General features: G+C 40.2%; 1 protein-coding gene across 1 annotated transcript; it reads right to left on the reverse strand.

Annotated features, from left to right (window-relative positions):
* Nucleotides 1-5,386: 5,386 nt before the first annotated feature.
* On the reverse strand, nucleotides 5,387-5,930 carry LOC116857701 (40S ribosomal protein S24-like). The gene is made up of 2 exons (XM_032842012.1): nucleotides 5,519-5,930; nucleotides 5,387-5,478 (listed from the first exon to the last, which is right to left on the reverse strand). The coding sequence occupies exons 1-2, from the start codon at nucleotides 5,908-5,910 to the stop codon at nucleotides 5,472-5,474; spliced, it is 399 nt and encodes a 132-aa protein (XP_032697903.1). The 5' UTR covers nucleotides 5,911-5,930; the 3' UTR covers nucleotides 5,387-5,471.
* Between the last annotated feature and the right edge of the window lie 10,623 nt (nucleotides 5,931-16,553).

Raw genomic sequence — 16,553 nt, forward strand, 5'->3', positions numbered from 1 at the left:
TTCTCTTACCTTTACTTATATATCCTGAAGTATATAATCAGTTGCCCCTCACAATCCTGGGGCAGCAGGTAGCAACAGGCAACAGCTCATTCTGTCCACAGGTCCTGTCCCTGTGCTTTAATAAAATCACCTTTTTACACTAAAGAAATGTCAAGAATTCTTTCTTGGTCATTGGCTCCCAACCTCATCAACATTCCAAAACTATAACAATAGGAGTCCAGGAGGAATGTCCTTCAAATTTTATGGTCACAGGAATACATGATAACCTAGTAGGGGCCCTTCTATTTTGTAGTTAAATCCCCTGCTGTGTGAGACTTCCATTCCTTTAAATAAACCATGTCTCCTTGGCTTATATGGGGTGGGTTGCTAATGACTGTCAGGTCAGGCTCAGGGAGGATACTGATGTGGAAATGTTGGGGTTCAGAGCCCATGGCCAAGAAAAAATCCTTGAGACTCTTTGGTGCAAAAAGGTAGTTTTATTATAGCGAGGGGACAGGACCCACGGGCATAAAAGGGCTGCATTAGGGTTGTGAGGAATGGCTGATTAAATACTTTGGAGTTAGGGGCGGTAAAGACAAAGGGGAGTTTTCAAAAAGACTTCCATACAATAAAGAAGACTCAGAGGATCCTGGAGACCTGGTTATTGTGCAGCTAAGGTTGTTTTTCCTTCTAGCAAAGAATTAATCTTTTTTTTTTTTTTTCAAAGCATTAATCTTAAGGCAGGTGGGAGTTTCCTGGAGGAACATTACACTCTGCCTCAAGTATTTGTCAATGAGCTGCAGGGTATAAGGAAGTTTCATTTTATCTACATTTCCTTCTGCCTTTGTTCTCCACATCAATATGGTCTGTGTATTTGTTTAGAGATTTATTAATTAACTCAGCCTCAAGTGAATAATTTAACAGACTATTATAGTCTCCATCTATTGATAAGTCTATGGTGAGGAAAGGTTTTCTAAATAGTAACTCAGTGGGACTTAATCTTGTTGGTTTCAGGACAATTCTCATTTTGAGACATGTTACCAGGAAAAGAAACCAGTTTTCTTGAGTCTCAATGCTTAAAATCTAGTATCTACAAAGATGTGTTATTGAAACATATTTTCTCTATAATCGCCCTCATTTTTATCAAAGATAGCCAAGCCAACACTAATTTATTTGAAAAACAAGTTCGATTTTAACAAACTTGATGTAATTATTTACATAAGCTCAGCAAGAATAGTGATCGATCATATAGATCTTTAAAAATCTGCTTTGTCAGAACTTTTTATAAGGAATCTCTAGATTGAACTTATAGTAGCCCCAAGGTAAGAAGCCAAGCCAAATATTTGCCATCAGACATGCCTTCAATACATGCAGATTTATGTGAGTTCCTCTTCTCAAGGTCCCCAAAATATCCTGAGTTTCCTGCACCTTCCAGAAATGACATTCTTTACTCACCTGGTACAGCTGCTGGGAACTCTGTAAGCAAGATGTCAGGCCAACATTTCCAAGGAGCTTTGTGGCTCCATGTTTCATAAAGTCAACTTTAGTTCCTTAAAGCTGTTTGGTCATATCTGAGTCTATGCATATCTTTCTCAAATAAGACATTCCAGTGGAAGCCTTAGTACAATAACCAATGTTTCCAATGGTGTCCTGTCAAGAGAAGAACAGATTCTTATTGAACTCATGCAAATGACTGTGATTGCCATAGAAGAAAGAATACCTACAGAGACCTTTTGAATTTCAGAGGGTTCAGGTAGAGAGAAAAGTAAAAGGCTTCAATTTGTTCACAAAAGACTATTTTATCATATTTCTGTAAGTCAGAGATATCTTAAGAGAAAGTTTCCTTAATCTGGAAGAGCAAACGTTAGAGAACCAGCAATGTTTCAAACAAGAGTCACAAAAGTTATAATCATCTTCCTCAGTTCATTTAGCCCCATTTACTAATTCTTGTTCAGTTTGAAAGCAGCTTTTTGAAGTTAGTTTTGGAAATTTTTACCCATTTTAGTTTTATGATTTTAAAGGTATCAGATTGTTGAGGAAGCAGAAGGCTAGCTAAAGACAAAGACTAAGCTGGCATCCTACAACCTCCCCCACCTGCTCCTGGCTGCATTATGTGTGACTTTCTTCCAGAAAGCTCCAACTGTCTTAATGAGGGAAATGGGAAATAAATGAGGGAGAATCCCCCCTATAAGAGGGGGACCAACTGGGAAGAGGAACAGTAAGAATTAGTGTCTCCCTTTGTCAGGGATGGCCTGTGTTTCCTCCAGCAACCTGCTTCTATTAGGAGGAGACCTACTTGGATAATCATCATGCAATATGGTGGGAGGGGGTCTATTAGCCTGGTTAGTGGCCAAACATTCTGCCAGAGGCCCTTAGGTCAAGTCCTGTTTCAGTCCCCCCCCACCCCCGAAATCTTACAGTCTGAATTGTTTTCAGTGGATTAAAAGACATTCCAAGGGATAGTCCTTGGGAACTGAAGAAGATCTCACATTCCTAGAAAAGTAGAGAAGATGCATTACTAAGAACCACCCCCCCAATCCCACGTGGCATCCCATGGAGGCGTCCCTCAAATGGAATTGGAGGCATCCCTCAAATGGAATCACTATGATTACCACCATGCTCTGCCGTGTAGGAGGGATGCCAGTGTCCCCTCCCACCCTGACTTCCCCATTGCATCCTAGGCTATAAATGAATGCCAGTGAATGAACAAAAATACCATGCCATGCCTTGAAGGCTGTGAAGAATCTGGCATTTGTAATCCATGGAAAACACTAGAAAAGTTTTATAAGGGGAAATCACCCAATTTTGTAATTTAAGTAGTTAGTAGAGGACATTACTAACTAGTAGATGGAAAACAGTAAAGATAGAAATTCATCATGATCTAAGTGACAAGCCCAAACATGTAATCCTTACACCTGACTTCCCTAGGAAACCGTCCAGGTTGAGGTTTTAATTCAGTTGGGTAGTTTTGGCTAGCTCCAAGCAGAGGTCTACCTGGCCAGAAGCAGCTAGACCTGAGATATGGAGGGGATCACATTAGGCCAAAGAGGAGGAAACCTCACACAGGAGTCTTAAAGTTGGCAGCTATCCTAATGACTTAGGTGGCTGTCCCATGCCGAAGACAGACAACTTTGTGTAAGAATAGGAATAAAGAGAGGGCATCAAATTTCTGGATCTTTTTACCATTAGAGCCAGAGTACTAACTTCCAGCCAAAAGGCAGGCTTTCTCCTCCCCATTGAGTAGCTATGGGCTGGAGGATTGTAGCCTGAACAATCAACATCAAAGTATTTTTTTAAAAGATTTTATTTATTTATTTGACAGAGAGAGAGATCACAAGTAGTCAGAGAGGCAGAGAGAGAGGGAAGCAGACTCCCTGCTGAGCAGAGAGCCTGATGCAGGACTCAATCCCAATCCAATCCCTGAGATCATGACCCGAGCCGAAGGCAGTGGCCCAACCCACTGAGCCACCCAGGCGCCCCACAACATCAAAGTATTTTAATAAGACCGCAGTCTTTGAAAAGCCCTTGAAATGAAAGTAAAAGAAGAGAAGCGCAAGTACTCACCAAATTTATACCAAGTTTCCACGTCTGAACTCAGGCCCCATGTTGGGCGCCAAAATGATGTGAGGGGGCTGGAAGCAACAGTCAAGGAAGAATTATTGAGATGTCTTCAAGTGCAAAAAGGTTGTTTTTTGTTTTGGGTTTTTTATTTTATTATTTTTTTAAATTAAAGCACAGGGATAGGACCCATGGGTAGGAAGACCTGAGCTGGGGTTGTGAGGAGCGATTGATTTATACTTTTAAGTTGGGGGTGGGTTAGAAATAAGGAAGTTTCCAAAAGGATTTTCATCTGTTAAAGAAGACTTAGAGGAACTTGGAGGTCTGGCTATTACCAATCTAAGGTTGCTTCTTTTCCTAGCAAAGCATCAACATTAAGGCAGTTGTGAACTCCTTGAGGATTGTCATATTCTGCCTGTCTCAGTATCTGTCAGTGGGCTGCAAGTTGTAAGGAAATTTTGGGGTGCCTGCGTGGCTAAGTCATTAAGCATCTGCCTTTGGCTCAGGTCATGATCTCAGGCTCTTGGGATCGAGCCCTGCATCAGGCTCCCTGCTTGGCAGGAAGACTGCTTCTCCCTCTCCTACTCCCCCTGCTTGTGTTCCCTCTCTTCTGTCTCTCCCTCTGTCAAATAAATAAATACAATCTTTAAAAAAAGTAAGGAAATTTAATTTTATCTACATTTCTTTTGCTTTTGTTCTCCTGATCCAGATGTGTCAAGCTTTTCTTGTGCTACTTCTACATTTTGACTGCTTCAAGGTTATAAAGGAATTAATCATGTTTCTCTTAGTAATTGTACAGTTTTCACTTAAAAAAATTGAGATCTCACTAAAAATTTATCCTGATGTGTGTTGTGAGGAACAGATCTAATTTGAACTTTTCCCACATAGTTACCCACTTACTCTAGTACCACTTATTCAAAAAATCCTTTTCTCCAAAGGTTTGAGATGCAACCTTCAACATGTACTAAATTTCTATACGCATTTGGATCGCTTCCTGGATTTTCTATCCTGCTCTTTTGGTGTATCCACGCATGTGCTGATACCACATTGTTGTAATTACAGGGGTTTTATCATATGTTTTAATATCTGGTAGGGTCAATCCTGCCCTCCTACCACAGTCTATCTCAGAGATTTCCTGGCTGTCCTTGTCCGTTTATTCTTTCAAATAAGTTTTGTCATCGACCTTTTTCTGGTTCCTGATAAAAGTTTGATGGCACTTTGGGGGAAGATTGTACTACATTTGTAAATTAACTTTGAAAGAATTGATGCCTCTATTCTGGGAGTCTTCTGTCCAAAAATGTTGCCCTTCCATTTGTTCATGTTTACTTTTGTGTCTTTCAGGAGTATTTATAGTTTTCCTCTTATCCATTTTGCAGATTTCTTGTCAAGCGTATGCCTAGGTATTCTATTGTTATTATTTTTGCTCTTAGGAACAAGGTCTGCCTTTCTGTTTTTTCTTCTAACTGAACACAGTTGAAGGCCGTTGATTTCTGCATATTCATTTTATGTCATGCTACTTAACTAAATTATCTTATTTGTAGTTGCTTTTCCATTGATTATTGAATATATTCTCATCAAATAGAGATAGTTTCCGATTCTCGTGTCTCTAACTGGTGTTGGCGCATGGCTCCAACACAAAGTGAAAGAGACTGAAGATGGGGGCATCACCCATCAGAATACTGTTCTTCTCAGTACAGTCCCTGTCTTCCGCTTTCTTTCCATATCCTTCCCCCACTGTAGTCTAGCTTCTACCCCACCACTGGTCTGAGTTGAAGCGAAACAAGGCTGCCAATAACCCCTTGTAATTAAGACCTGAGAACATTTCCTGGTCTCAGAGAATAAACACTTCTTTTTTTTTTTTTAACATTCTTAGTTTATTAATCCTCTCATGAAAAATCTGCACACTCACCACAGATAAAGCCACTGCAGCATCTTTACTCCTTCTGTTGTCCAATCTCCAGCTCACTGCTAGACACTTCATTTCTTTTTGCCAGCACCAACATTGGCTTTCGCAGTCCCCCTGACTTTCTTCATTCTGTTCTTGCGTTCTTTTCGCTGTTTTCTTGAGGTCTTTTTCTTCTCATACAGACCATGTCTTGCAAGTCTATGTTTGGGTTCATTTTTCTTTGCATAATCCAAGGAATCATAAATCATGCCAAAGCCAGTTGTCTTGCCACCACCAAAATGGGTTCTGAATCCAAATACAAATATGACTTCTGGTGTGGTCTTGTACATTTTGGCTAGTTTTTCCCGAATTTCTGTCTTAGGTACTGTTGCCTTTCCAGGATGAAGGAGATCAATAACCATTTGTTTGCGCTGAAGTAGACGGTTGGTCATGAACTTCCTGGTCCTGATAGTTACTGTGTCGTTCATGATGGCTCCCGAGTTTCAAGCACCGGAGAGAAAAAGAGACCCCTAAACACTTCTTTTTTAATGTTCTCCTTCCATTGGCTTTTCTGGCATCACATACTGATGTCCACCACACACACACACACACACACACACGAATGCACCCACCCCACACACACCCCTGGTCTCCCACCAACACCTCCAGTTGCAACTTTCAAGCTCCTTATCCTCTGTCACTTCTCATTTTCAAGCCTCTTCTGACATTCTACAGTCTTTCTAAGCCTTCTCAAACCCTTTCCTGGCTTCAGATACCACTGACTCATGGTGACTCATGCCCCATGTTGGTTCTAAGTGACCTTCTGTCTTTGTTATATTGCTTTTTAAAAAAGTTTTATTTATTTATTTGAGATAGAGAGAGTGCACACACGAGCAGGGTGAGGAGCAGAGGGAGAAGCAAACTCCCTGCTGAGTGGGGATCCCAATGTGGAGCTTGATTCCAGGATTCCAGGATCATGTGCTGAGCTGAAGGCAGATGTCCAACCAACTGAGCCACCCAGATGCCCCTGCCTTTGTTATATTGTAAACAAGACATCCCGCCACCCCATGCACACAAGCAGAAGTTACCAAAATTCATTATTTACCATCATGTTATGGTTGAGATGAAAGGATTAAGTTGGCCTGTGCCAGGCCAATATAAACACCAGTGATAGGGAACATGAAATAGTGACTCTTGATAACTCATGTAGAAGTTCAGAAGAAAAGCATGATTCTTTTTTTTTAAGATTTTATTTATTTGACACAGAGAGAGAGAGAGAGAGAACAAGCAGGAGGAGCAGCAAGCAGAGGGAGGGGGAGAAGCAGGCTCCCTATGGGAGCCTGATGTGGGGCTTGATCCCAGGACCCTGAGATCATGACCTGAGCCAAAAGCAGACACTTAACTGACTGAGCCACCCAGCCACCATGAAAAACATGATTTTATACCAAGTGAGGAATTCAGAAATTTTAAGAATAGACACAGCTCTTCTTTTGAGTTCCAGACAGTGTGTCTCACTGCCTACTTGATACCTACTGAATGTCTCAAAGTCTACCTCAAACTCAGTATATCCCAAATCTCATTGTCTCCCACCACCTACCTCAGCTCCTTTCCTTGTTCTGAATCTCAGAAAATGATGCTGCCATTGGCACTACTTCTGCAAGCCAGAGAGTCATTTGCCTATTTTATTTTTTAAATCAACACACGGTACAATTAATGTGTGGATTTATGTTACCACTACCACAATCAGGGTGCAGAATTGTTCCATCATCCTAAACCCTCCCTAGTGCTATCTTTTCTGTCACACCTATCCTCTCCCCCTAGCCCCTGGCAACCACCAATCTATCTGTTCTACATTCCTGTAGTTTTGTCTTTTTCAAGTATGTCTTATAAATGGAATCTGACAGTCCCATATACCCATCTGACTATGGGATATTTCCACTGGTATGTCTCACAGGCATCTTTACTCAACATCATGTCTTCTCAGGGAATACACCATCACCCAGCAGCCCAAGCTAGGAGTGTTATACTTGGTTCTTCTCTGTTCCTTTCATTCTCACTTCTATTTAGTCACTTAATCTTATTACATATACTTCCTTTATATCTCTCCAATTAATCTATTTATTTCCAAAATCCACTGTCATTTTACTTAGGGATTCAGGCAGCTATCTCTCACTTGGATTAATGCAACAGCTTTCTGGGATTTTTTTGCTCAAAGGTCTTATTGCCTTTGAGTCCATATCATAACTGCAGTAGGAGTGATCATCCTAACAAACACAAAATCTTGTCAAGTCATTTCCCTGCTTAAGACCCCTTAGTGGTTGTCCTTTACCCTTAGGATCAATTTTAAACTCCTTAGATGATATTCCATACTTCCCATAATATGACTCCAACTCTATCTCAACCTCACTCTTGGTCTCAGCCTACATGTCTCCCACACATATATTCTCACTTGTCCTGCCTCTTCTTTTAGTCTGGAGTGTCCTTCTGCTTTCCTAATCCAATTAATTCCTACTGTTCTTCATATCTCTTTGGCTACAGTTTCCTGGCTGGTCTAAGTGCCATTATTTTTATTTTCATAGGAGAACCCTGTACACTTCCTTAATACTTAACCCTAGTAGAGTAGTCCTCTCAGATCCCTTCATGTCCCTGAGCTTTTTAGAGAGTCCCTGAGGTCAAAATTATTTTCATAATATAACTAAGATGTTATTCAGAATTTTCATTGTGTTGAAATTTGCAATGATGGTGCAAAAACAATGGTGGATAAAACTGCTGGCCCTTGTCTCAAATTGAGGTGGTGGCACCAAATGTTTAGAAGTTGTATTCTCCACAACCACTCATTCACAGCAAAAAAAAAAAAAACAAAAATCAAAAAAAAAAAAAAAAAAAAAAAAAAAAAAAAAAAAAAAACACAAAACAAAAGAAACAAACAAAAAAAACCAACAAAAACCAGTTTCACCTAACAATATCCTTGATGGGGGCACCTGGGTGGCTCAGGTGGTTGAGCGAAGGCCTTCAGCTCAGGTCATGATCCTGGAGCCCCAGGATTGAATCCTGCATTGGGCTCTCTACTCAGTGGGGGATCTGCTTCTCTCTCTGACCTTCCCCCTCTCCTGCTTGCCCTCTTTTACTCTCTCTCTCAAGTAAATAAATAAAATCTTTCAAAAAAACACAATGTCCTTGATGAAACAGTAAAAATTATTAATTTAATTAAATATCTCTATCCTTGAGTACCAAGTCATCTTAATATTCTCTGTAACAAAATGCAAGGTATATGTTTAAAGCTGCACATTGATATATGATGAATTGTCTCAAAAAAAGTATTTGATCATTTGAATTATGAACCGTACTAGTAGCTTTTTTCATATAAATTTTTTTAAGATTTTATTTATTTGACAGAGAGAGATCACAAGTGGGCAGAGAGGCAAGCAGAGAGAGAGAGAGAGGGAAGAGGAAGCAGGCTCCCTGCTGAGCAGAGAGCCCAATGCGGGACTCGATATTTTCTAAAATATGAACAGAACCTGTCCCTTTAAGGAAAATAACTGATGAATTTGTTACAAATGATAAAATCTGAGTCTTTCAAGGGAAAAAAAAACACATATCTGAGCTTAATAGTGTTCCAAACACAGTTTTTCTGGTGAAATCAGCATGGATATTATGTCAACATATGGAAAGCTGAATAACTCAGTAAGCCAGTATTTTCCAAATGCTTGATGCATGTTGTTATAAAAGTATGAACAGGTCAAAAATCCATTCCAAGTTCAAGATAGACTGATGGATTTTTAAGTTTGTTGATTGAGTTTCAGGCTCTACATTGCAATGAATTTTTAGGAAAAAACAATTGTAGTTTTGGTGTAGTGTTAAAGAAGATTCACATTTATCTGAAAAGATTATTAAATACACTTCTAAATCAAAATTATTTCTATGTGTGTGAGGCCAGATTTTCTTCATGTACTTCCATCAGAACAATGTATTATAATACACTGAATGCAGAAACTGATATCAGAATCTAGTTGCTTTCTATTCAGCTGGACATTAACAAGATTTGCAAAAACTCAAAACAATGTCACTCTTATCAAAAGACTTTTGTGCAAGTGTACTTATGCTTCTCATTAAGGTTGATTAAGCCTACTATATGTAATCTCTCATTGATTACAACTAAAAGCCTTTGCCAGAATACATAAACCAACAACCTGAGGACACTAAAAAGTAATTGAGAGTAGATAAGTAAAACTTGAAAAATTTCAATTTTCAATGAATTCAATGAAAAATTTCAAAAATTTCAACCAAGTCGAAATTTGAAAAATGACTGATATGGTGGTGAGGTTTCTGTGGGTATTTTTCTCCTCTGGTACCTCCCTACTTTAACCACTAGGTGATCCAAATACCAGACCTGGGCAGCAGATATAGACAGAAAAATTCTGAGAAATACTCTCTTTCTGGCCAGAGAACTGGGGAGGGATCACATGTAAACAGAAAGTATTTGGGGACAAAGTAGGGAGCCAATGGAAAAATTAAATGAAAAAAATTTCAAATCCTAAAGAAGGCAGAAAGGGGAAAGAGATAAAAAAAAAACACAGAGAGAACAAGCAAAACAATAAAATTATAGGCCTAAATATAATTTATCAATAATTATATTACACATAAACGATCTAAGTATACCAAATAAAAGACAGAGATTGTCAGATTAGATTTAAACCACATGCTATCTAAAAGGAACTCTATTTTTATTTTTTTCTCTTTTTAAAAAAATATTTTATTTACTTATTTGACACACAGAGAGGGAGAGAACACAAGTAGGCAGAGAGGCAAGCAGACAAGAGGAAGCAGGCTCCCCACCGAGGAGAGAGCTCAATGTGGGGCTCGATCCCAGGACTCTGAGACCATGACTTGAGCCGAAGGCAGAGCTTAACCCACTGAGCCACCCAGGGACCTCTTTTTAAAATATTTTATTTATTTATTTGACAGAGAGAAAGAACTCTATTTTTTAAAAAATTTTATTTATTTGAGAGAGAAAGCATGAGTAGGGGAAAGGGGCAGAGGGAGAAGAAGAAGCAGACTCCCTGCTGTGCAGGGAGCCCAATGCAGGGCTCCATCCCAGGACCCTGAGATTATAACCTGAGCTGAAGGTAGAGGCTTAACTGACTGAGCCACCCAGTTACCCTAAGAAACTCACTTTAAATATAATTCAGTAGGGACACCTACTGCAAATTCACCAAAGATGAAAAAAATAACCTGGGAAGTCCTACAACTATTAAAGACATTGAATTTATAGTTAAATATCTGTTGAAACATAAATCTCTAGGTCAATGATTTTACTGGAAAAATTTATCAAATATTTAAAGAAGTAACATGAATTCTAAAAAACTCCCTCAGAAAATAGAAGAGGAAGGAACACATTCCAACTAATTTTATTTTTTCCCAACTAATTTCATGATACTAACATTATCTTGATACCAGAGACCAAAGACATTTACTATAAATCAATATCTCCCATGAACATAGACACAATAATCCTCAACAAAAGTGTTAGTAAATTGAATCCATCAACACATTAAAGTGATAATATATAAAAAGGCCAAGTAGGGCTTATTCTGGGAATACAAGATTTGTTAAACATTCAAAAAGTAATCAATGAGGGGTGCCTGAGTGGCTCAGTTAGTTAAGCATCTGCCTTCAGCTTGGGTCATGATCCTAGGGTCCTGGGATCCAGCCCCAGATTGGGCTCCCTTCTCAGTGGGGAGCCTGCTTCTACTTCTCCCTCTGCCCTTCCCTCCCCTGGATCAATCTCTCTCTTTTAAACAAACAAACAAACAAACAAACAAACAAATAAATTTTTAAAAAGCAATAAATGAAAGTCATCATATTAACGAACTAAAGATAGACACTTCATTATCATCTCAATAGATAAAAAACATTCAACAAATAGCCAAACTATGGAAAGAAAGTGGATGTCCATGAACAGATGAATGGATAAAGAACATGTGGTGTATATACAATGGAATACTATGCAGCCATCAAAAGAAATGAAATCTTGCCTTTTGCAATGACATGGATGGAACTAGAGGGTATTATGCTGAGCGAAATAAGTCAATCAGAGAAAGACAATTATCATATGATCTCTCTGATATGAAGAATTTGAGAGGCAATGGGGGGGAACTTGGGGGCAGGGAAGGAAAAAATGAAACAAGATGGGATCAGGAGGGAGACAAACCATAAGAGACTCTTAATCTCACAAAACAAACTGAGGGTTGCTGCGGGGAGGGGGGTAGGGAGAGGGTGGTTGGGTTATGGACGTTGGGGAGGGCATGTGCTATGGTGAGTGCTGTGAAGTGTATAAGCCTGACGATTTACAGACCTGTAACCCTGGGGCTAATAATATATTATATGTTAATAAAAATTAAAAATTAAAAAAAATTTCAACAAAATTGAACATCCAGTCAGAGTAACAAACAAAACAAAACTCAGGAACAAAGGAATAGAAAGAATCATAGAAACTTCTTGAACTTGCCAAAGTGCATTTAGAAAGATAACATTAAAAGTCTGAATACTTGGGGCGCCTGGGTGGCTCAGTCAGTTAAGCTTCTGCCTTCTGCTCAGATCATGATCCTGGAGTCCCAGGATTGAGCCCCACATTGGGCTCCCTGCTTCTCCCTCTGCCCCTCCTCTGCTCATGCTTTCTCTCTCTCAAATAAATAAGTAAATAAAATCTTTAAAAAAACAAAACAAAACAGGGGCTCCTGGGTGGCTCAGTGGGTTAAGCCTCTGCCTTCAGTGCAGGTCATGATCTCAGGGTTCTGGGGTCGAGCCCCGCATCGGGCTCTCTGCTCAGCAAGGAGCCTGCTTCCCCTCTCTCTGCCTCCCTCTCTGCCCACTTGCGATCTGTGCCTGTCAAATAAATAAATAAACTCTTTAAGAAAAAACAACTCTAAATACTTTCCACTTAAGACTGGAAGCAAGAGGGGCTCCTGGGTGGCTCAGTGGGCTAAGCCTCTGCCTTCAGTGCAGGTCATGATCTCAGGGTCCTGGGATTGAGCCCCGCATTGGGCTCTCTGCCCAGTGGGGAGCCTAACCCCCCCTCCACCTCTCTGCCTACTTGTGATCTCTCTCTCTCTCTCTGTCAAATAAATAAATAAAATCTTTAAAAAAAAAAAGACTGGAAGCAAGAAAAGAATATTTGCTTTCACCACCTTCTAGTCAGTATTGTACTCAGTTCTGGCCAATGCAAGTAAGCAAGAAAAAGAAATAGGTCCATACATGCATAGTAAATTGAGTTTTGACAAAGCTGAAAGACAATTCAGTGGGAAAGATAGTGTTTTCAAAAATGGTGCTAGAAAAACTGGGTATCCATAGGCAAAAAAAGGTGAACTTTTTCTTTTTTTTTTTAAGATAAACTTTGATCAATACTTTGTACCATACACCAAAAAAAACAAAAACAAAAACAAAAACAAAAACCACAACAGAAAACAAACAAAACCCCCCAAACTTCAAAATGAATTATAGATCTAAATGTAAAATATGAAATTACAAAACTTTTAATATAAAATGTGAATTTCCATTATTCAAAGATTTTTTAGATAACAACACTGACAGAGTGATCCATTTCTTAAAAAATTGATAAATCTGACTTAAAATTAAGAATTTATCCTCTTGGGGCGCCTGGGTGGCTCAGTGGGTTAGGCTGCTGCTTTCGGCTCGGGTCATGATCTCAGGGTCCTGGGATCGAGTCCCGCATCGGGCTCTCTGCTCTGCGGGGAGCCTGCTTCCTCCTCTCTCTCTCTCTATCTGCCTCTCCGTCTACTTGTGATCTGTGTCTGTCAAATGAATGGATAAAATCTTTAAAAAAAAAAAAGAATTTATCCTCTTAAAAGACACCAGCCATTAAGAGAATGAAAAGGCAAGGCACATATTAGAAAGGCATTTCTAAATAACATATCTGATTGAGGACTAGTATGTTTTATGGACTGAATGTGTTCCCTCAAAATTCATAGGTTGGTACCCTAACTCCCACTGTTACTGTATCAGTGAGATAGGGCCTGTGAGAAGGTGGTAGAGGTTTCAAGAGCTCCTAAAGCATGGGGTGCTGATCCTATAGACACCTTATCCTTATTACAAGAGGAAAAGATGTCAGAGCTCTCTTTCTCCATTATGTGAGGACACAGTGAAAAGGCAACCATCTATCAGCTAGGAAGAGAGCCCTCATCAAGACCCCAAACAGCCAGCACCTTGATCTTGAACTTCCCAGCCTTCAGAACTGTGAGAAATAGATTCCTTTTGCTTGGGCTGCTCAATATTTTGTTATGGTGGCCCAAGCAGATTGAGACACCAGGATAAATAAAAAAACTGTTGAAACTCAATAATGAAAAAGCAACACAATGAAAAATGGGCAAAAGATTTAAACAGACACCCCACCCAAGAAAATATGTGGGTGGTAAATAAGCATGTGATAAAAGGGTCAACACGATTAGTCATTAGGTAAATTCAAGCTAAAATCACACCTATTAGAATGTCTGAAATGGAAAGACCGATTTCAAAGTCCAGGAGCATTTGGTGAGACTATGGAGTAGTTGGAACTCCCGTATCACCGACAGGGATGTGAAACGGTAAAACCACGCTGGGGATCGGTGTGGTGTTTGTTTTTTTTTTAATGTTAAACTTACACCTACCCTAGGACCCAGTCACTCCACTCCTCGGTGTTTATCCAAGAGAAATAAAAGGACATGTCCAGCTCGTACATTCATAGCAATGGCACTTGTAATAGCCAAAGGCTGATACTCAATACCGTGGGTACTCAGCAGTGCAAAGGAACGAACTGTGTGACACACACAGTGACATGCATAACTCTCGGGATATTTATACGGAATGAAAGAGTATGTGCTGTCTGATTTCATTTACATAAAATTCTAAAAAATGCCAAAAAATTAGAGTTCTCCAGGATGGAAGCAAGAAGTGTAGAGAAAAGGACCTGAAAGAACTTTTGAAGGTAATAGATTGGTTCATCATCTTGATTCTAAAGATGGTTCCGTGTGTATGTACATGTACCCAAACTTAGTAAGTTGTATACTTTAAATACATACAATTTATTATATATCAATTATACCTGTTTATTTTATTTTATTTATTTATTTGACAGAGAGAGATCACAAAGTAGGCAGAGAGGCAGGCAGAGGAGGAGAAGCAGGCTCCCTGCTGAGCAGAGAGTCTGATGTGGGGCTCGATCCCAGGACCCTGGGATAATGACCTGAGCTGAAGGCAGAGGCTTTAACCCACTGAGCCACCCAGGTACCCCCTGTTTTTATAGATACTGTTTTATTTTTATTCTTTTTTAAAGATTTTATTTATTTATTTGACAGAGAGAGAGAGCACAAGCAGGTGGAGCAGCAGAGGGAGAGGGAGAAGCAGGCTCCCCAGTTGAGCAGAGAGCTGGATGTGAGACTCGAACCCAGAACCCTGAGATCATGACCTGAGCCGAAGGCAGATGCTTAACTGACTGAGCCTCCCAGGCGTCCTGAGATACTATTTTAAATAGCTAGAACAAAATGAAATAGGCAAGGGCATACCCTGTTTTATTGCATTTGCTTTATTGTGCTTTGCAAATACTGTGATTTTACAGGTTGAAGGTTTGGGGCAACCCTGCACTGAACAAATCTACTGCCACTGTTTTCCCAAAACACTTGCTCATTTCATGTCTCTGTGTCATATTTGGGTAATCCTTACAATATTTTTTAAATTTTCTTTTTTAAAAAAGATTTTATTTATTTATTTGGCAGAGAGAGAGAGATCACAAGTAGGCAGAGAGGCAGGCAGAGAGAGGGGGAAGCAGACTCCCTGCTGAGGGGAGAGTCCGATGCAGGGCTTGCTCTCAGGATCCTGAGATCATGACCTGAGCCGAAGGCAGAGGCTTTAACCCATTGAGCCACCCAGGCGTCCCTAAAAATTTTTCATTATTAGATCAGTTATGGTGATCTCTGATCAGTGACTGATCTCTGATCAGTAACATCAATAACCTTTGATGTTATTCTTAAAATTGTTTCGGGGCACCTGCGTAGCTCAGTGGGTTAAGCAGCAGCCTTTGGCTCAGGTCATGATCCCAGGATTCTGGGATCAAGCCCTGTGTTGGGCTCCCTGCTCAGCAGTTGGCCTGCTTCTCCCTCTCCTTCTGCCTGCTGCTCTGCCTACTTACGCTATCTCTCTGTCAAATATATACATAAAATCTTTAAAAAATAATAAAAATAAATAAAATTGTTTGGGGTCACCATGAACCCTGCCCACACAGAACAGTGACCCATCCTACAATGGCTTCTAGGTGTTCAAGTGAAGAGTCCTGCATCTCTCACTTTAAATGAAAAGCAAGAAATAATTAAGCTTAGTGAGGAAGGCATGTCGAAAACCAACATAAGCTGAAAGCTCGGTCTCTTGAGCCAAACAGCCAAGTTGTATTCGCAAAGGAAAAGTTCTTGAGGAAAATTAAAAGCGCTACTCCAGTGAACAGATGAATTCTAAGAAAGCAAAACAGCCTTATTGCTGATATGGAGGAAGTCTCAGGGGTCTGGCTCAAGGATCAGATGAGCCACAACATTCCCTTAAGTCAAAGCCTAATCCAGAGCAAGGCCTCAGGACTCTTCAGTTCCATGAAGGCTGAGAGAGGTAGGGCAACTGCAGAAGTTGGACGCCAGAAGAGACTGGCTCCTGTGTCGTGGCCGGCCGCGACAAGTGGCGCCCGAACAGGGACCTGAGCACATTCAGGAGGCGCGCGCTGATAGGTAAGTAGTTACCAAATCCAGGTAAGAGGAGCCCCATTTTTCAGGGCCACAACAGGAGTAAAATAACATGGGGCAAGGTCAGTCAGTGGAACAAACTTTCTTTATGACAGCATTGCAGGCCCTAATGAAAAAGCAGGGGTCCAAGGTTACTAGACGAACCTTGCAGCAGTTCTTTGACACTGTGTCAGTGTTATGTCCATGGTTCCCAAAGGAAGGAACTGTAAGTTTAGATGCATGGCAAAAGGCAGGGCAAGAAATTAAAAATCAGCTTAAACTCCAAGGCCCCTCTGCCTGCCCTGAAGGAACTATGAGCATATGGGAAGAAATTTGAGAGGCGCTATTCGACATCCTCCTTGGTGCTCCTCCTGCCC

This window comes from Lontra canadensis, unplaced genomic scaffold (genome assembly GCF_010015895.1).
Source record: "Lontra canadensis isolate GAN:19392208 unplaced genomic scaffold, GSC_riverotter_1.0 scaffold125, whole genome shotgun sequence".
Lineage (NCBI taxonomy): Eukaryota > Metazoa > Chordata > Mammalia > Carnivora > Mustelidae > Lontra > Lontra canadensis.